We start from the raw sequence: 21,188 nt of genomic DNA on the forward strand, positions 1-21,188 counted from the left end.
TTGCCACCACGGCCGCATTACATTTTGTGCGGTCCGCGGTGGACCACTACGGCTGCATGACATTTTGTGCGGACCGCAGTGAGTTGGTTTCTCAAACTTAAATCAAGCCGTGTGGTGCGGACCATAGTCGATTCTGTGTGGTCTGCATTGGTTGGTAACACTAGGCCCCAGGTCCTTTTCTATAAATAGGGCCTGAAGCCCTCCGGTCACACTTTTCGAACTCTTGACTCTCACAAATAGTAAATCACTGTTCATCTGCTCATTTACTCAAAATTAGCTGCTTGGAATCATTTATCTTCATTTCATCTCACATCTGGTAACTTAACTTCTTTTTAATTGCTTTAATTTTGTTATTTTCCTTACTTTTTGTTTTTCTTGTCTTTTATTTTGTTCCTCCCGTAGTTTCTTCAATTGGTTAGATTAGGGTAGTTATATTCTTGATTAATGTAGACTTAGATTGTTAACAACACTGGGCAAACAAGTAGGGACCTTAGGTGAAAAATAGGACTTAAAATCAAAATTTATGAAACCCTAAGTTAGTGTTGCCTCTGGGCACTCAGTGCAGACCGCAGTCGATTTCGTGCTGTCCGCGGTGCCCTTGTACGGTCTGCTATAACATTTTGTGCGGACCGTATTGCTGAAAGATGTGAAAGCTGAACTTTGGTGACTGTGGTCGAACTACATTTTGTGCGGTACACATTGGTCCCTGTGCGGCCGCACTACCTTTTGTACGGTCCGCACTGCCTGGATACAGAGAGTGGGTAGTCTGAACCCCACCTCTATGCGAACCGCATGGCCATTTTGTGCGGTCCGCATTGGCCTCTATGCGGCCGCACACCATTCTGTGCGGTCCGCACTGTATATCTTCTGCAACTCTGCTTTTAATTGCTTCTACTGATACTAACAAGCTTATTGGATTGTGTTTGCAGACAATGGTGAAACAACGAGGTAAAGGCTCTAAACAACTAGGCAGAGGAGAATCCTCCCGGGGAGTGAAACAGAAAATGGTAAGATTGACTATTCAAGCCCGGCAAAACATTAAAACATGAGGAAGATGATTAAAGCTGCTGATAGGGCCATTGACATGTCTGGGAGTAAGTACGAGCCCTCCCGGGAGATATATTCAGACTCAATCCCAGAGTATATCCCTGACTGGCTAGAGAGAAACAAATTAAGAGACACTCCTCCCACTTCCCCGCTGCCCAAGCATCAGTAAATGTATCTTCTGGGTAGTCTGAGGTCTCAGCTAAAGATGGTGAGGATGAATAATCCACCTCTCCCACAACTTCATTATCCAGAGAGGGTGCAGTAGAGACGATGAGGAAGTAGGAGGAGAAGGAGGAGAAGGGGGTGAACCTCAGGTTGGCGAGGTTGCTAGAACTAGGAAACCGGAGGTGTGGCAAGACCGATTTGTCAGTGAGGTAGCTTATCACAAGTTTAGGGAATGGTGGCCGGTGAGGAAATTAATTCCGAAGAGGAGCTTTGTGGTTAGGGACTTACTACCTCACAACCCCAATGTGAGGAAGCAATTTAGGGAGAAAGTTGGCTGGGAGTATTTCTTGAACAACTGTGAGGATGCAAATGAGCACCTGGTCAAGGAATTCTATACCAATGTTGCCCACATCAAAAAGGGCACAAAAATGGCCAAGCTGCGAAATCTGAAGGTGGTTTTTGAGGGGAAAACAATAAATGATTACCTCGGCTTTGATGAGGAGGATGAGGAATTGTATATGGCAAAGATGGAATTAGGCGAGGAAGTTTGTCCCTGGTTGACACAGTATTTGGCAATTCAAGGTACCATCCCCGATTGGCTAAATGCAAGAGTGAAAATTTTGAGAAGAAGTCTGAATTTCGAAGCCAAGGGGTGGGAAACATTTGTGTGCAGCAGATTGGACCCCACTACTCATGACAACTCCCTCCCTCTTCATTGAGCAGTTTTGGTGGCATCGATCATGGCGGGGTACCTGATTAATGTCGGGAAGGTAATGTCTTGGGTAATCACACTTGTAGGCAATGAGCATGACAGAAACTACCCTTTCCCCAGCTTCTTGACTATGTACTTCAGGGACGTCAAAGTTGAAAAGAGGCCATTTGATATCAAGGTCAAAGCAAGGGCCCCATTCTCTTGGTATAGCATGCAGGGGGATGACAACCCAAAGAGAAATAACTTTAAGGGAACAACTACTGCTCCAACTGGCCAGTCTGAAGAGCCAGTTGTGGTAGTGGCTCCTACTCAGCCTGCCTCAACCTCCATAGACATTCCTCCTGGCTCATCCACCTCAGTAGATCTGGAGATACCCTCTTCCCAAGCTTACCTAGTGACTGCCCACTGACTGAGCTAGGCTCTTCTCAGTATCAACAACTAGATGCAGACAACGTCATCCAAGTTGTCTATCCTTACTACCACATTAGAGGCTCAGTCGGCTCCTCCACCTCCACAGGTCCCACACTCCATAAAGGATGCCCTCAAGGAGATTCTAGCCAACCAAAAGAAAATCCTCGACACTCAGAAAGTGCTCACAGATGCAGTTGATTCACACAGCAAGGCTCCCAAGGAGCTTGCTAAGGAGCACAAGAAGTTGAGGAAGATGCGGGCTTCAAAGGAGTCCGTAAAAGTGCTGAGGGTTGATGTTGACAGTATAAAGGCAGATCATCTGCCTTTGGACTTATTGCTACAGGACCCAGTACCATCAGCTCATCCCCAGCCCGAGAAGCCCTAGAGGCCTTCCAAGAGGAAGAAGATGATTCCCAGAGCGGACGATGCAGTCATCCAGTTGGCAGACCCACCAGAGGTCTCTTCCAGTCAGCCACAAGATGCACTTAAAGAGCCTGTCCAGGTCTAGGCCCAGGTCCCAACAACAGAGCAGCAGGCCATAGGGAACCAGTCTGAGGTTCTCGAGCACAGTGAGGACCCAAGGACCACTCAGGAGCCCATACAGGCAGGCGGGCCATAGGGAGTCTCTATATCCTTTTCCCTTTTCTTTTTAGTGCTTATTTAGTTTAGTTGGCATTGGGGACAGTGCCAGCTTTCATTTGAGGGGGTAGACCCTACTTTTATGGATTTGGATTACTGTATATATTTGACAGTTTTTATGTTTTCTTTATTTTTCATCTTTGGGTTGTATATAATTTTAATATTTCGTTACATTTATCGTACTTTTATTTTACTTTGGGTCTGTATATAAAATTATGTTATATTGTACATATTCATCCCATCTATTGTATATTCGACAAATCCCCTATTGTATATATTTATTTTAATTTCCGCAATTTTTTGTTCTTAGCTTCTTATTTATGTTCGTAGCTTCGTGTTTTGAAAGTTTACAATAAGCATTTGGTTTTCTTAATGTCACGGTTCTTTCCAAAGGTGGAGTTTGTGTGAACCGGGTGGCTCTTCCCAATGATGAATGGTGTGACAACCTTCTTAAGGGTTTGAGTCTGTTTTTTTTTGGTAGTTAGTGATAAGGGTGCCTCAAGCAAAGCTTCACTTGAGCCTAGCACATTTGTCTTTGATCTTATGGTCAAAAACAAATTGTTGTGTTTAGGATGGTGAAAATCATGACTTTGAAACTCTTGTGTTGACCGATAATCATCAAGTGATTTTTTAGGACCATTGTGTGCTCAAATCTTATCTAAGGTCATTGTGGGCCCCTGACTCTGTGTCTTTAGCAATCCCATAGCTTGTGTGGTGAGAAATTGCAGTGCAAGTGCAAGTCCCGAGCCATTGGTCTAGAGCTTGCCCTGAATGTTTGTTGAGGTGAAATCCTAAGTGAATTTTGACTTGAGACATGATTATAGGCTCTCATTGGTCCAAATGATAGTTTGAACACTTCCATAACCTACCAATGGTAAGATCCCTAGTCAAGCCTTTTGAGCCTTAGACCTTTTTCCTTCAAAGAACCATGATACAAGTCTTTGCCCATTCTAAAAGATACCCTCTCTTGGCACCTGATCTTTCTTTAGCACATGACAAAAGTATAAGTTTAGGGGGAGAGACGAGGATGGAAACAAAGTGGTAAAAAGATAAGGAAAGGCAATGAAAAAAGAAAGAAAAGCAAAAAGACAAAAAGAATGCTCAAAGTAGAATTGAATAAAAAAGGATTCAAGAAAAGCAAAGAATGAAAGGTATGAAAAGTTAAGAAAGGAGAAAAGATTTGAAATGTATAAGAAAGAGTGACATTGTGTCAACCTCTTAGAAAGAAGTGAAAAGACTCAAAAGTCAAATGAATTTGAGCCAAAATGAAACAAAAGAAGTGATTAAGGGAAGATGAAACCTACTTAGACCAAACGTTACCTATCCTAAACCAAAAGCCTTCACTATGTCTCCACAAAAGCCCTATATGATCTTGAGTTGAATGAAACTTACATTAGTGGTGACTCACATAAGGGGCAAGCATATGCTACTTAGAGCCGGACTCGTGACTTTCCTTCAGAGAGATGAGTGATTTTCCATTAACCTCGTTCTGAGTGTCACTATTCTAAAGGTAAGGTTTGCTTAGGGAGAGTTGATGATGTATGAGTTTGGGTTCCACAATAACCAAAGTAATAGAAAGAGTTCTTTGATGTGTTGAGTTAACTCTTGATGCTCTTGTGTCGCACTTAATCCATGGTGTTTCAAAGAGTAAATGTTGTAAATGATTTATTTGTATTGAGGGGAATTGTTAATCCCAATTGATGCTAGATGAGGTTACTTTAGGACATCTGAATTTTCTGGGATTTTCACTTGAGGGGTGGGTCTTATTTTATTTGCTTGAGGACAAGCAAAAGCTTAAGTTTGGGGGAGTTGATAACTAGGGATTTTGCTATATTTTATACTCCTTCTTGCTTCAGTTTTGATTAGAAATGTGTACAAAATAGTCCCAAAGGCTCACAAGTTGTGCTTGATTGCAGGTTTGATCAACAAGGTGACAAGATGTCAAAGATCAACTCAAAATGAGTGAAACTTGCACAAGTATCAAGACAAGACAAAGCTCAGACAAAGCAAGTCCAATGCGGCCACACAAGTGAGGTTTAGAGAGTATGATATTCAGGGAAAAATGGCAATGCGGTCGCACTAGGTTTTGTGTTGTCCGCACTGGGATCAATACGGCTGCACTCGATTTAGTGCAATACGCAGTAAGAAGAATCAAAGAGTTGCCGGTTCTAAGTTTCAAGCCAATGCGGTCCGCGCTCCATTTCATGCGGACCACACTAGAAGCCTCCGCGGTTGCACTCCATTCTGTGCGGTCCGCATTGCCTGAGTTCGGAGAGATGAATTTTTATGTCAAGAGCCTTAATGTGGACCCATGTGATTTTGTGCGGTCTGCACTAGCCCCGCAGGGGTATTTTAGTCCAGATTTTTTAGCTTAGTATAAATAGTTTCTTTTCCCATTTTTAGGTGATCAGATAGTTTTAACTAAGAGCTGCGCTCGTGGGTTCGAATATTTTAGCTATTTTGGGCAATTTTATCTACATTTCAACATTGAATCTTCTTGTTTATCTTAGTATTTAATTAATATGAGTTGTTCTTCATCTATTTCTTGTTTTTCTTCTTTAATTATGAGTAGCTAAACCCATAAGCTAGGGTTGTGTCTCAACCTTAGTATGGGTAATTGATGGGTCTTATGTTTTAGGGCTAGATTGACAATGGGTGTTTGATATTTAGGCTAATTTCATGTTTAATTGTTGTGGTTGCAAACACTAGTTTGTGTTTAGTTGACTTGAGCTCTTCTTGAGAAAGAGAGCTTGAGTCTCTGAAATTGGTCCAACAAGGAATTGGAGTGTACTCAAGATATTGATAGCCCCAATTAAAGGGTTAAACCTCGAGAGAGTAATACCCGACCTGAGCCTTGATTGCTTGTGCAAATTTGCATACCCAATTGGTCTTGAGAAAGTCAATTCGGGCAAAATCATTGGAACCACTGAGAGGTGTAGAGTGGGTAAAATCGTGCAATGGTTATATCATACTCCCCAAATATGTCAATCATGCCTTAGACACAAGTATCCGTCAATTGACCACCTAGGCGAAAGTCACTATCCTAGTGCCTTTTAAACAATTTGAACAACCCTCAACATTTTACTCTTAGCTTATTCTAGTTTAATTTACCATTGAAAAGTAGAAGTAAAAAAATCCAAAAATATTTAGAAGTGTAATTTGGAACACATACACAACTCTAAAATAGATAGATACCCGACTCCAACATCTAGCTCTCTGTGGAAATCGATCCCGACCCTAAATTGCGTAAAAGCTGCTTCGACCCTCTCTCGCTACTCAATAGTAGTGCAGGGTAGGCTTCGATCAATAACCCATAACCCCACAAATCCAAATATGTAATTAGATTTTTAGAATGTCTATATCGACCTTCAAATCCCTAAATCACACCCTCTTAAGTAGTAGAAACAATTTCCAAATTTTTCTTAAAAATCCATATTTTAGGTTTAGAAATCCATGAAAAATTAACATATTAAGTTAAATCTAAGTGAAAATTGCTTTAAAAAAATTTCACCTCTCGAAGTTTAGGGTTCAAAATATGAGAGAGTAGGTAAAATCATGAAATTATAACACTTAATGTTCTGGCAGTTATATTCATCACGATCGCGGGACCACCTTCGTGATCGCAAAGGCCAAAATCCTATCCTGCTGCTGCTCCACTTCGCGAACACGGTGCACTACCCTGCTAAGCCTGCCAAACGTGGGACCATGTCTGCGAAAGTGAAGGTAATGCTTCTGCCTGGCACCACACCATCGCGGCCGCGACCCCCTGCATGCGAATGTGATGCACCTGCTCCAGTCCCTTAGTGAACACGATGCCAATCTTGCAAACGCGAAGAAGAAAATCCCATCTAGTGCTCCCCTTCTCGGTGATCGCGAGACAAGCTCCGCAATCGCGAAGCACTGGCATACATCAAAAAATCTACAATCTAAAACCAAAACAAAATTATTCGACTAGCCAGAAACACACCGGCTCCCACCGGGACCCCATCTAATCACACTAATAAGTCCCAATACCTTATCCAAACTTGTCAGAATGCTCAAAATATCACGACTAACATCAAAACCACAATCGATGATCAAAACACAAGTTAAACTTCTCTTATGTTCATCAAATTCCAAACTTCCTACTACACGTCCAATTCAAGCCTAACCAATCCGGATTTTATCCAACTTGACACACAAGTCCGAAATGAGAAAACGAACCTATTCCAATTTTTGGAACAACAATCCATATCTGATATCACCAAAATCAACTCTCGGTCAAGCTTAGGAATTCTCCAAACCTTTAAATTCCCAGCTTTTGGCACTCAGAGACAAAACATTCTAGAAACCTCCAAATTCATATCCGAACATGCGTCTAATTCCAAAATCACCATATGAACATACTGAAACCATCAAATTGATATCGTTTATACCAAAGTCAAACCTTGATCAACTCGTACAACTTAAGCTTTCAAAATGAGTTGAAACGTCTCTACTCATTCCAAAACCTTCCCGAACCAAACCAACCATCTCCACAACTCACAAAACGTCAAACAAGCATAGGGAAAATATCAAGTAGGAGAACGGGACTCAAATACATAAAATAACCGGCTGGAACGTTACCATTTGGATCAGTTGAAAGTGTGTCATCGACAACATTTAATCAATCATGTTTGTTTCTTGAGTTGGATTACTATCTTCAACATATGAGAACAAAGTTCGCAGCAAGACTTCACCCTATATTTACCAAAAAGGAAAGGTTAATTAAACACTGATAACTACTGTGTTTTACCATGGTTAGGGGAGTTGTTTTAGTTAAACAAATGTTTAACTAAAGTCGTGGTTATCAATAATTTGGCTGAATTAGAGAGATGCAAGACAGAAAGTTCTCGACTGTAAATGAAAGGAGCAGAAATCCCTACTCATCTTCAGAGGCTGAAGATCAATATGTTTTACAGTGTGATGGATTTGCATTTAGGCTTAAAAAAAATATTAAGTTTACATTCTTTTATGGAAGCGCCGATCCCACTAAGATTACTAAGTACACTGAAAGAAAAATAAGGAACTGATTTGCGAGGATTGAGTTGGAACATCGATTCAAAACTTCAGCAGGAAAATTTATATTGAAGTACCAAACACCACAGAGAAAGAATTTTACAATAATTGGTGAATTGGAAATTATGATAATTAATTACTGTAGAATTCTCATACAATACGTCGGCATTTCACTTATTTATTCACTTGATTAAGACTCGATCTTGGTCCAATGATTGCACCACCAGTGTTCATTATTCACTTGATTAAGACTCGATCATACTTCTGGCGAAAGATGGCAAAATGAATGCTGCTTTGTGAATCTAAAAAAAAAGATAATTTGAGAAGAGTTAATTATAAAATTTTGACAATGAAGATACAGTAAAACAGAAAAAGAAATTGTTAGATATGAAGTTACATCAGAATTGTAAAACTTGAGAGGTGCTAATTTGGACTTGACTTGAGTTGTCTCTTTGTCAATTGGATTTATTGGATTCTTGAAGTCAACTTCTGGCCCTTCAGTAGAGCAGAGCATATACCCAATTACACCACTGAAATCAAAATGGTTGAGACATAATTGATTAGTATCAGTTGAAAAAACTTTAACACAATACCTTGAAAGTTTACACGAAATAAAAATTTGCTCACTCCATTACAATTTTTGTGACATAATTTGACTCCGCACCCGCATACTAAAAACAAATTAACTCATTTGGCTCTAAAACTTATGGTTTCAAAAACTTGGATGTTTAGTATGGCCATAATATTTATTTGACTATAATTTTTTTATTAAAGATATAATAAGTAAAAATAAAAGTTTAAAACAAAATTATTTTAAAATATAAAAATAAATTTTCTCTTTAGAACGAAATAATAAATAAAGTTTGTCACCAAAAAGAATAGTAAATGAAAAGAAGTTAGTTTTTCTTGGACGTCATTATCTATTTCTTGAAAATCTTATGATCTACGCCCCTTTAACCGAGGAATCAAAGGAAGGAAAGTAGTCAGGATTTTCAATTTTCAAAGATGAAGAGAGAGAGAGAGAAAATACGTGGGATATGTTGGAACAGTAGTCCAAGCGTAGTTGACAGAGCCCTTAAAGACTTGACGACAGTTAGCAATGATTTGCTTAATAATATGCATATGAAGCCAAATGCTTTCGGCCTGTGTGCATACAACTCCTCCTGGCCTTAGGGCTTTGGCTACTGCCTCAAAGAATGGCCTCTCAAACAAATCTTTTGCTGGACCTGAAATTATATTATTTTAGAAATCAATTACAGTTTATTAGTAGCTTATTCAATAAGATTAGTCTTGGTATTAAGTAGTAATAGAGTACCAATGGGATCAGAAGAGTCCACTATAATAGCATCATAATATCCTGCTTGTGCAGCCTTTACAAATGCAGCCCCTGAAATGAAAGAGAACCAATGACGGGTAAATTAACCACACACAAAAAGGTAAATTAAATGAAATAAAAATAAAAGATAAAACAAAAACGAGATTATAAATACGCACCATCTCCGAGAACGAGGGTTACACGAGGATCATTAAAATTAGCTGCGAGATAAGGGAAAAATTTTCTAGATACCTGTAAGAAAGAGAATTTTGTTTAAAACTAAGAGAGAATATATTTATTCTTTTAGAAAAATAAAAAGAAGCAATCTAAATCATTTTTTTATGTGAGTAAAAGAAATTTGACTTACATCAACTACCACGTCATCGATTTCAACAATGTCAATTTTTTCGATTGTAGGATAACGAAGCATTTCGAATAATGTAAAACCAATTCCTCCGCCGATGATCAAAACCTTTTTTGGGTTTGGGATGGAACCAAGTGGAAGATGAACAATCATTTCAGTGTATGGAAATCCACCATTCTCTGTGTGTTGAATTGCTCCATCCAAAGTCAAAACCTTCCCATATGTTGCTGACTGTACGTACACGTGCAATAAACTAAAAGTAAATTAAAAGTATTTATTCATATTAAAGCATGTGTATTAGAATATTATTTACCTCAAAGAGCATGACATCTTGGTAGTCAGACTTCCCCTGAAATAGTAACTTCTCAACCTTAAGGGAGAATGCTTCACCTGCAAAATTAGATTTATTTCAAATTAATGTGTAGAATAATATGCGAAGTTACTGGTCATTTTTTGGAATTTATTTGATACTCTTTCCTTTTTTAATTAATCACTAAAAGAATATCAACTTCTTATATTAGCCTAACAATTTTAACTTTAAATATGAATTTGAGTTTCTTTCTCAGTACTAACCTGGCCATAATGCGCTAAACTCTGAAAACCAACCAAGCTTAATAGAGTTGGAGTTTCCCAGTAGCTCGTTGCCATTGTCATGGCTGATTGTCCCGTTCTGTTGTTCGGAAGTCCCATTCTGGTGGCCGTTTTGGTGTTCGGAAGTCCCATTCTGGTGGCCGTTTTGGTGTTCGGAAATCCCATTCTGGTGGCCGTTCCGATGTTCGGAAGTCCCATTCTGGTGGCCGTTCCGATGTTCGGAAGTCCCATTCTGGTGGCCGTTTTGGTGTTCGGAAATCCCATTCTGGTGGCCGTTCCGATGTTCGGAAGTGCCATTATGGTGGCCGTTTTGGTGTTTGGAAGTGCCGTTCTGGTAGCCGTTGAGGTGTTTGGAAGTGCCACTCTGGTGGCCATTCATGGGAATGGCACCATTCTTGAAGATGGTCGAGCCATTTGTGTTGGTAGATATGACTTCCATTTTCAAAATTAAACTAAACAAATTGGAGAAGAGAAAGTATTATGTTTCAACAAGTATTATGATTTGTACTTTATGAAAGCTCGCTGTACACTCCCAATAGACATATATGCATTTATATACAACTTGGACACAGAGGAGTGGAGGGCGCAACTCGAGATAATAGAGTTAAAAACTCATTACAACGTGCATGGTTGGACTGCCCGAGACATTTTGGAACTAAAATATGAATTTAGTCTCTGTCCAATTATTAGTAAAGTAGTACCCTAATTTTATTAGTACGTGTGTGTGCTCATTTCTCTCTCCTTTTTTAAAATTTTCTTTAGTCGTCTGCTTTCTTAATTCGCATCTGTTTACTCCTTAGGCAAAATTGTTTTTATCCAAGGAAAGTATTTGTACCATTTGTACAGGGTAAAATTGGTTTCCATTAAATAATTGAATGGGTGCATGACTTGTGGAATCAGAGGTCGACGAAAGATGAATTAAATGAAAGCGAAGACCAAGGACAACAACTTCGATTGGTACAGAGTAGATCCCAAAATCAATGCAATCAACGGAAGCAAACGAATACTTGTCACCAGATAGTATTTAATGAAAAATATTCCTCAATATTAAGTAAATAGCCGTTGCGGAGAATTTTGGCATTCATGTCATGCCGCTACATATTCATCAATAGCTCCCATTAATGTCATTTAAGAAGGGCTTGATTCTAGGATCTTGTTTCCTATGTATAGCTATAAATAGGGACTTCAACAATCATTGTAGAGGACACCAAATCTCTAACAAAACTGATGACATACTTTATCCTCAAGCTAAATAATACAACTTTACTTTTTGTCTGATATTGTTTTTACTACTGTCCTCGGAAGCATTGCTCCGGGAGTCAGGCTTGCCATTTCCTTTGATTTTAACGCTAAGCCTTATTTTTAATTTGATTTATTAATCATTTTGGACAAATCAATTCACTTGTCTACAAGTCACGCAACAAATTCAATTGTACTGTTTTACAAATAAATAGTTTGGCACCCACCGTGGGGCTTAGAAGGCTGCATAATTGAGTTGATCCTTGCATCTATTACTAATTTGTTTGATTCTTTGTTTTATTTATAAAAAAATGGTAGCTAATGATGTAAAAACATCATGCACAACATTGAGGCACACAAAAATTTGCCTCAACATAAGGATTCAACCAGTGATACCTACAACTAGGGGGCCATAACAACTCAGATCCATGGCAGACAATATTCCCAATATGTGCGGGAGACAACTCCTGATTACGCTGAGGACGAGTAAGTTGCGAAAACAGTAAGGATCATGAGAAAGCAACAAAACCCCATCATAGGCCATCTCTCAAGACAATACCGTGCCATGACAGAACTAAAGCAAACATTATCATGTGCTTCTAATAACGCGAACAGAAGACGCCCTATTCCTCCCGGAGCTCACACAAATCAATAGCTCAAAGAGTTGATAATAATACCCCGAGTGGTGAGGTCGGCTTTGACAGAGCCGTGGGGTCGGTAGCAGATCCGGTAACGACAACAACAATAATCCCTTCAAAACAAAACTCGTGAGTTTCATGATGGAAATGAACAAGCGGATGGATTAGAACGCGAAAGAGTTTCACTCCGAAGTGGATCAAATTCAGGGCGTACCACCAGGTTTGAAGGGCCCAGGTTCAAACAAGTACACCCAGTTACCGTTCAAGTCGAGCGCAACATCTGAATTGATTCTGAAATGGTTCAAAATGCCGGACATAACAAAGTACGATGTGACTTCAGATCCTCGGGAGCACATTACAACCTATAAGTAGTTATAAACTAATTTTTTATATAAAATATAGTGTTCGTGTGAAAAATAGATATCTACATAGGTTCGATGTTTCGTATATGACAATATGTAACATATAATTCAAATTGAAAGTAGTGAATAATTTAAGTTGAAAGTAATGCATATGCATGTATGACATTATAGATCTGCCTCTAAGCTACTCATATAGAATTTGGTGGTTTAAAGCAAGGGATTGTGGTATTAGGTTGGATCATTTCTAGTCATCAGGGGTGGCACCTAAGGCCAGTTACTTAAGAACTCTTATCTTTTTTCTTCTATATTTACAACTAATGGAATTATGTCAAAGCAAACTAAAAGTTTTCCAACAAGCGAACTAAATAAAAAAATTCACCAACTCTTAAAAACTCTACCAGGATCTGGACGATGGTCCAATTTCTTACACTTGGCTTATTCTTGCCATTTACGTCTACTTTCCTAACGTACTTTGATTCATGAGGGAAATGAACGAGAGGGTGGATCAGACGTGAAGGGGTTTCATGCATGAATGGATCAAATTTCGGGCGTGCCACCAATTTTGAAGGGCTTGGATTCGAAGAAGTACATCCAATTACCATTTAAGCTGAGCACAACATCTGAATTAATTTGGAAATGGTTCAAATGCCGGACATACCAAAGTACGATGGGACTTCAGATCCTCGGGAGCACATCACACCCAATTAGTTTATCTACATTGGGGATATTGTTTAATTTCTAGGCATAGGCTTAAAATATTCATATTAATTCAGAATAAATTACTTTACAATCTATCTTGATGTGTTAAAACTACTTTTTCCTCTTGCAGAAATACCCCGGGAGGGTAAAAGGGAGTTTTTTTCAACTTAAAGTGACAATCGAAACGGGATTATTTATTTAAAGATTCAGAGTCGCCACTTGGGATAATTTTATGGTGTCCCAAGTTACCGGTTGAATCCCGAATCGAGGAAAAGCTTGAATCTGTTTAACAGTTCGCGAACCAGAAATCCGAGTAAGGAATTCTGTTAACCCGGGAGAAGGTATTAGGCATTCCCGAATTCCGTGGTTCTAGCACGGCCGCTCAACTGTTATAATTGGCCTATTATCTGATTCTAATACACTTTTAAACCAATGTGCATTTTAATTTTAAAACCGTTTTTAATTATTTTAAGGAAGATTTCAACGTCATCTGAAACACGTCTTTGGACCACGCCACATGAAATGCACCCGCAGTCCGAGATACATTTTATTTAAAGTTATTGAGATTTGGATTTGGGTCACATGAAATGCACACCCGAGTTTAAGGAGGTTAATTTAAATTACGCGCCTAAAGCAACTACGCACTTTCAAATTAATAACAAAGTTTGCGAGGGCCATAAAAAGTTCAATTGATGGATCACTCCAATTTTAAAAGAGTTACTAATAATTAAATGAGGGCCATGGGCTTAGGGGTTTATTTGGCATGGTACGCCTTAAATTATTTCAAAAGATTGCACTCAACTTAAAGCAAACTACGAATGTTAATAATTTGTACCTAAAACTTTGGGGATTATTGTAAGGCATGATTAATGAAAATTACTGTGAGAGGTTGACAAATAAAACGAAAATAAAGAAAGGAGTGTACGTATATTCTTGTGCTTATCTCAATCAGATATAGACAAAATTCATATTGGCTCGACAACAAAGCTAATAATCTCTTACCCCACTTATGAACAGGATTCCAGTTTTATTAAATAGAACATAACATGTTAGCTTTCAAGACTAAGCTGGAACTATAGCACGTTATTACTTCAAAGAATTCAAAAGTTTAATCCCAAACGATTTCACTACTTAAGATGGAAACCAACCAACTAAAGAACTAAATTATCAAATAAAAATTAGACTCATGAGTCAATTACTTCAATCACACAAGCACATACGTATTTATCCGAATGAAAATCTCGGTATCCATGAATTGAACAGCAATGGGATAAAATAAAAAAAATGTCCAAATATAGGAAAGAATCGAACCTTTGTATTAAGAAGAATATCCAAATCAAATCTTTAACAAAGCAGCTGATAGATGGAATCAAAATCCAATAATTGATAATGGAACTTGAAAATAAAAACGATCCGGACTGCGATTTTGACCAGGGAATCTCAACATAGACCCTCAATGAACTTGATACAGAACGGTAAATTTGGAAAATGAACTCGAGCTCTTGAACAAGAAACGAAGCAGCAGCGGCGGCGAAACAAAATTGGTCAAAAGACCTCCGTTGCCAAACCAGCAGAAACAAAATCAATACCACAAAAGAGACCTCGTTTTCAGTGTGTGTGCCTTTTTTTTTTCTTTTTTGAAATTCCAAGATCTACTCCTTTTTGTTCTTTTTCTTTTTTTTGGTCAATCCCCCCTCCCTCATTCAAGGCTGATGGTTGTGTGTATATAGGTCTAGGGTTTTTTTTTTTTTGTAGGGTTTTTAGGTTAAGGGGTATGGGCCTAGGAATTATGGGCTTGGAAATTATGGGCTAGGTCAAACATTAGGCCTAAAAATGGGTTGCTCGAGCCCAAATTCTATCCTTTCCCCGCGAACAAGACTAAAAATACGATCTCAATTATTAATGAGTCCTACTTAAGTAAAATAGTTGTTAAAATAAGACTGACCTTTTATGATAAATTATTTTTTTTTGGTATTTTTTAATATTAAAAATGACTACAAAACATTAATTGAATAATTTTTGTAATTTTTATTTTTCTTGTAATAAAATAAAATAAAAGAGTCAAAATTAATTAAAATAGTTATATTAGGCTTAAATTAAATGTATACGTGCTAAAATATGAAAAATCTTGGGGAGAGTCAAAAATCACATGTCTACAGCTACCCCTCTTTGACTGGAAACGCGAAGAGTTTTCAGACAAAGACTGACTAGACAGGTTTTTTGACCTGACCCTTATTTGGAGAGACTAAAACTAAAAGTGAGGGGAATGTGACCGAGCCCTGGTATCTAAGCTGCCTACATATCCTTGGCTATAAAGGAATCAAGCCACGTGTAGTTCAGAGGTGAGTGAGATGATGGAGTATGCTGAGGTGGAGAGCCAGTCGAGGTGCCGTTTCGCCGAGGTTCCGGTCCGCAGTCCTGTTATTACATCAAAATCAAAAGGAATGAAAAAGACTAACTAAGCCTGTCAACTACGAGTTACAAGATTCCTATCTATAAGTCTTCTGAAGCTTGATTTTGAGTCTTGAGTGGTTTTTCATGCAGACTTAGGATTTTAACCTTAATGCTTTCTAGTTGCAGGCACTAGCTCGTTCTTCTTCAGCTTTTCGGATCAAAACCGGGCATGCAGTGCTTGTGACCTCAACCATGTCTTGAGAAGCTCATATCTTTCATCAACTTCTGCATTTGGATTAACTTCTTATCTTTCTCTTTTTTCTTTATTGTGACTAACTTCTGTTGATCACCTCGGACTGCTGACTCGCATTCTTGCCGCGAGATTCTTTTGTTACTGACTAGAATTGTAATCTGAGATATTTTCCCTTTTCTTCAGGTGGATGCCTGATTGCACAAACTTGAACTGTATTTCCGTGCTCTCAAGGTGGGCTCCTGATTGCTGAACTTGAAATGTATTGCCATGCTCTCCAGGCGGGCTCCTGACTGCTAAACTTGAATGTATTCCCATGCTCTCCAGGCGGGCTCCTGATTGCTGAACTTGAAATGTATTCCCATACTCTCTAGGCGGGCTCCTGACTGTTGAACTTGAAATGTATTTTCTGCTCTCCAGGCGGGCTCCTGACTTCAACAAAATAGACGAAAACAAAGAAAAACTTCTGCCCCAGTTTGGTAGCTGGGCACATATGTGAGTATAAACTGAATCATGTTACCAAATATCAGTAAAAACTTGAACTATATTCCTTTGCTCTCCAGGTGGGCGCCTGATTACTGAACTTGAAATGTAATCCCTTGTTCTCCAGGAGGGCTCCTGATTGCTGAACTTGAAACGCATTCCCTGCTCTCCAGGCGGGCTCTTGACTGCTAAACTTGAATGTATTCCCTGCTCTCTAGGCGGGCTCCTAACTGCTAAACTTGAAATGTATTCCTTGCTCTCTAGACGGGCTCCTGACTGCTGACTTGAATGTATTCCCTGCTCTCCAGGCGGGCTCCTGACTGCTAAACTTGAATGTATTCCCTGCTCTCCAGGCGGGCTCCTGATTGCTAAACTTAAATCTATTCCCTGCTCTCCAGGCGGGCTCCTGATTGCTGAACTTGAAATGTATTCCTGCTCTCCAGGAGGGCTCCTGACTTCAACGAAATAGACAAAAACAAAGAAATTTTCTGCCCCCGTTTGGGTATCTGGCCACACATATAAGTGTAAGACGGATCACATTACCAAATATCAATAAGAACTTGAAAGCTAAAACTTGAATTGTACTCCCTTATTCTCCAGGCAGGCTCCTAATTGCTGACTTGAAATGTATTCACTGCTTTTCAGGTGGGCTCCTGACTGCTAAACTTGAATGTATTCCCTGCTCTCCAAGCGGGCTCCTGATTGCTGACTTGAAATGTATTCCCTTCTCTCCAGGCGGGCTCCTGATTGCTGAACTTGAAATGTATTCCCTGCTCTCCAGGTGGGCTCCTGATTGCTGAACTTAAATTTCTTCTCCCTGTTCTCCAAGTGGGTACCTGATTTCAACAAAATAGACAAAACAAAGAAAACTTTCTGCCCCAGTTTGGTGGCTGGGCTCATATGTGAGTGTTAAACTGAACAATGTTACAAAATATTCATGAGAATTTGAAAGCTACATCCCATTATCTAGGTGGGTCTTGACAACTCTTAATTAAAAGACAGTTATAAATCTAAGTTATATCTTCTAAAGGTGTAACTTCCACTAAATCTTATTATCTCAGAGGGTTTTAAAACTAAATTCCATTATCTAGGAGGGTCCTGAAAATCAAAAAACAAGTATTATCTAAAAAGTGACCATTTTACGGCTGAATTACACTACCCTACAACAGAACTTACTCTAAACCTTGTTATTCAATGGAAATCCTAAAGTTAGGTCCCGTTATTCAGGAGGATCCTGAAAGTTCCTAATTGAATCATATCTCAAACATGCAAACTTTGCAGCCTACTTATGTTCCTTTGCGGCGCACTTATGCTAGATCTTACTACTCATAATTGTTTTGAATTTTAAACTAGGTCCCATTTTCCAGGAGGGTCCTGAAAATCAAAATCAAATTATTTGGTGACTGCCTTTCTCAGCGGAGGGTTTCTCCGAAACAACTAAAATTTCCTGCCCCTGTTTTAATCAAAGAAAATTTTTTGTCAGATTAAAATGTGGTGGTTAGTTTGTGGTCTTGACTTTGAGGGTGATTGCTCCTTCACTTCGCATGATAACTGATTTCCACTCGAGGACCTTGCTTGCTTATGGACTAACCACTTTCTCTGTCATCCTTATCGCAGAAAATACCCCTTCTCCGTTCAGACCCAATTCCCTTTATCGGTTGAATTGCTCATGAATTGACATTTACCAACCTTTCACATGAATCCCAAAGCACGTCAATTACCGCCCACTCAATGTGCATGCTGTTCTTTCCTGACTTAACCCACCAGCATTGGCCTTGAGGTCTATTGCTCCTTCACTTGCCATGATAACTTTTATTTACACTCGAAGACCTTGCTAACCACTTTCTCTGTCATCCTTATCACAAAAAATACCTCTGATCTTTTCACCCTACACCCTCCATCTGTTACACTGTTCACGAATTGAAATATACTAAACCTTTGTATTTCTCATGGACCCCAAAGCATGCTGATTGCTACCAACTCAGTGCGCTTGTTGTTCTTTCCTAACTTATGCCACTTTGATGTGCTGGCCAGATCCCGTTTTGTGCAATTAGAAAGCCGGTGGAAAATTTTGAAGTCATTTCTCACTTATTTTGACCAAACAAACTCAGGAAGAGGAAGTAAACAAGACAAAAGGAACAGAGTAAAGGAACAAAGAAAGAGATGATTCCTAACAAGAAAACTACAAAGTAGAAACCTATCAGATGTGGATACCAACTCTAATGACCATGACAGGCACCTGTAGCCTATTCTATTAAGCAAGTCTGATGTTCAACTCCTGTTATACCTCTAAACCGTGAAACTGAGCTTCAATGCTCCGATCATCCAATATGATTCACAATCTTTATTCGACTTGTAGTGCCCGAAGGGTTTTCACCATCAAGCCTCTCTCATTTTGTTCTTTCTCTCAACTTACCGCCTTACGGAGCCCGCGAGGGTTTTCACCAATAAGACTCTCTCATTTTTGGATTTCTCTCAGCTCCCACCGCCCTACGGTGCCCATGAGGGTTTTCACCAATAAGATTCTCTCATTTTCATTATTTTTCTGCTTGGACCAGAGTGTTGCCCCTGATATGAATTACCTCTCCTTGCTTGACTTGGCATCTCTCGAAGACTGATCGGAAGGTCTTTCTTTGGACCGTAACATGGGCTTTTGGATAGGGTTAAAAAGAAAGGATATCAAAGGCTCAAAACAATTCACATGGGTTCAAAATTACAACTTTCGGAATCAAATTTCTTAAAACAACCACAACTTCTGCCCCAGTTCCTTGCTTGGGGACTTTTGAATTTTTATTTTGATGGGACCGAACCGTGAGGCTGCCTACGTATCCTTAAAAGGAATCAGGTCAAACGTAGTTCATGACATAGGAATTGCTCTGTTGTTGTGATTTTTCTTTTCTTTCTTTTTATTCTCTTTTTGTCATTTTATTGTTTTTTTTCTTTTTTTTTTCAATTTTCATCTTTTCTTTTCTCTCTTTTCATTTACTTATCTTTCACGCTTGCGTTTTTTTATCTTTGCTACTGATTCCAAAAGAGGGGTACGAAAGGAAGTAAATAAGGTTCAAAGGAACAAAGGATAAAGTGTTTAGATAGCAGAACAAAATGTCTTCATCATTCCAATCTTCAAAACATGCCAAGTACAAACAACACAATTAAACAAACCAAGGAAAACAATCGTAACATCTTTTGGTTGTACCAGACTTGATAACCATATCCACACATTCGCCTTCTACATCTGTTAAATACAAAGCATCGTTGGACAATACTCTTACTCTCATTACCACGAACGGCTCCTGTCAACTTGGGGCAAAATTGCCTTTAGCTTCAACCTGACACGGCAGGATGCGTTTCAATAGTGTTTCTTTATGTTCTATCTGCCCCAGATTCACACAATTTGGGCTTGAAGTGATCTCAAAATGCCTTTACTTATTCCCCTCAAATGTCCCTATATCTTCAACATTGTTTCATTGCTTCGTGATTAAACTGACTTTTAAAGATCAGGCTGAGAATTATGTTGTGCATGTCATCTCACTAGAAGCATCACTAAAAGAACTGTAAAAAGGAGAAGAGGACTAAAAGAATGACTAGAATTAGCAGAAAATAGAGAATTGCATTAGACAGACGGTGAAAGGGTTTGAACAACAAAACAAGCAAAATGAATTGGGGTACAACCTTAAAACAAACCTAGATAACACTAAATGAGATACTACGACTAAAGGAACTAGACAAAATAAAAGGATAGAAGGGTTTGAATTACAATACAATATCCGAATTACAACCCTGAAATAACCCGGACAACAGAAATGACAACAAACTAAGCCACCAAAGCTCCCCTCCGTCTGCCCAAGAAATGGAGCATCTTTCCAATTACCAAGCACGATATCTTAGCCACTGAATTCTGCACTAACAATACTAGGAACTTCACAAGTCTTCATCACATTGTTCTTAGCAAATTGCTTTTGGGTTCCTTTTGCCGGCTCGTTCTTAAGATCAACCTCTGATAGCGCTGAAAGCTTAGTAGCATGTGGGCCTCCGAGGCTCCCAGAAGAATTCTCACATTCATTTCCAAAATAAATCATACCCACTATGTGCGTCTCATTATGCACAGGCGATGGACTTTGGCTGGTGTCTGCTGCATCTGGATTTTGCACGACAATGTCGACTGCATCAATAAGCTTTTAAATCGCATACTTCAGATTCCAACACTTCTCTATGTCATGCCCTGGGGCATCTGAGCAATATGCGCACCTTTGAGAAAAATCACACTTCTTTAGGAGAGGGTTTGGCATTTTTATCTGGGTCGACTTCAACATGTCCAATTTCATTAGCCTCTGGAACAAACTGCCATATGATACTCCCAATGGAGTGAATATTTTCTTCTTCTGTGACCTCTCGTTCTTAAAGGTTTGATTGGGCCGGAAACCTGATCTAGGGGGTTTTCGGTAGGCTCGTGGGGTAGATAGGCATTTTGTGGAGCTGGGTACTGGGAAAATGATGTACGACTTTAGGATTACTGTGGAGAGAAGTGGCATTAAGGAGGATCATCTGGTGCACAAGGATATCCACGGGGACGATGTCGAGGTTGGAAGTGTTGATCGGGAAAGCCCATCAGATCATCTTTTCTGTTTCTCTTTCTTCCACTCAAGCTTACTGGGATGTTCTGAATGTCTTTCGAAGAACTCATGATTTTGTCTGATTTGATTCCCTCTTCTACCATCTCCCCTATTTTTAGCACATCTTTGAAAGTCTTTCCCAAGGTCGGGATCAAATGACTGAAGTAGGTGGACCCCTAGTCTTGTAGGAAAAGCTTAACCATTTCTTCTTCACCAATCGAGGTATTGA

General features: G+C 39.2%; 1 protein-coding gene across 1 annotated transcript; it reads right to left on the bottom strand.

The window, feature by feature from the left end:
• Nucleotides 1–8,048: 8,048 nt before the first annotated feature.
• LOC104234743 (putrescine N-methyltransferase 4) lies at nucleotides 8,049–10,793 on the bottom strand. Its single transcript, XM_009788363.2, has 8 exons — nucleotides 10,264–10,793; nucleotides 10,004–10,080; nucleotides 9,694–9,921; nucleotides 9,506–9,578; nucleotides 9,327–9,398; nucleotides 9,042–9,237; nucleotides 8,409–8,541; nucleotides 8,049–8,313 (listed from the first exon to the last, which is right to left on the bottom strand). The coding sequence occupies exons 1-8, from the start codon at nucleotides 10,718–10,720 to the stop codon at nucleotides 8,257–8,259; spliced, it is 1,293 nt and encodes a 430-aa protein (XP_009786665.2). The 5' UTR covers nucleotides 10,721–10,793; the 3' UTR covers nucleotides 8,049–8,256.
• Between the last annotated feature and the right edge of the window lie 10,395 nt (nucleotides 10,794–21,188).

This window comes from Nicotiana sylvestris, chromosome 12, assembly GCF_000393655.2.
Source record: "Nicotiana sylvestris chromosome 12, ASM39365v2, whole genome shotgun sequence".
Classification (NCBI taxonomy): Eukaryota; Viridiplantae; Streptophyta; class Magnoliopsida; order Solanales; family Solanaceae; genus Nicotiana; species Nicotiana sylvestris.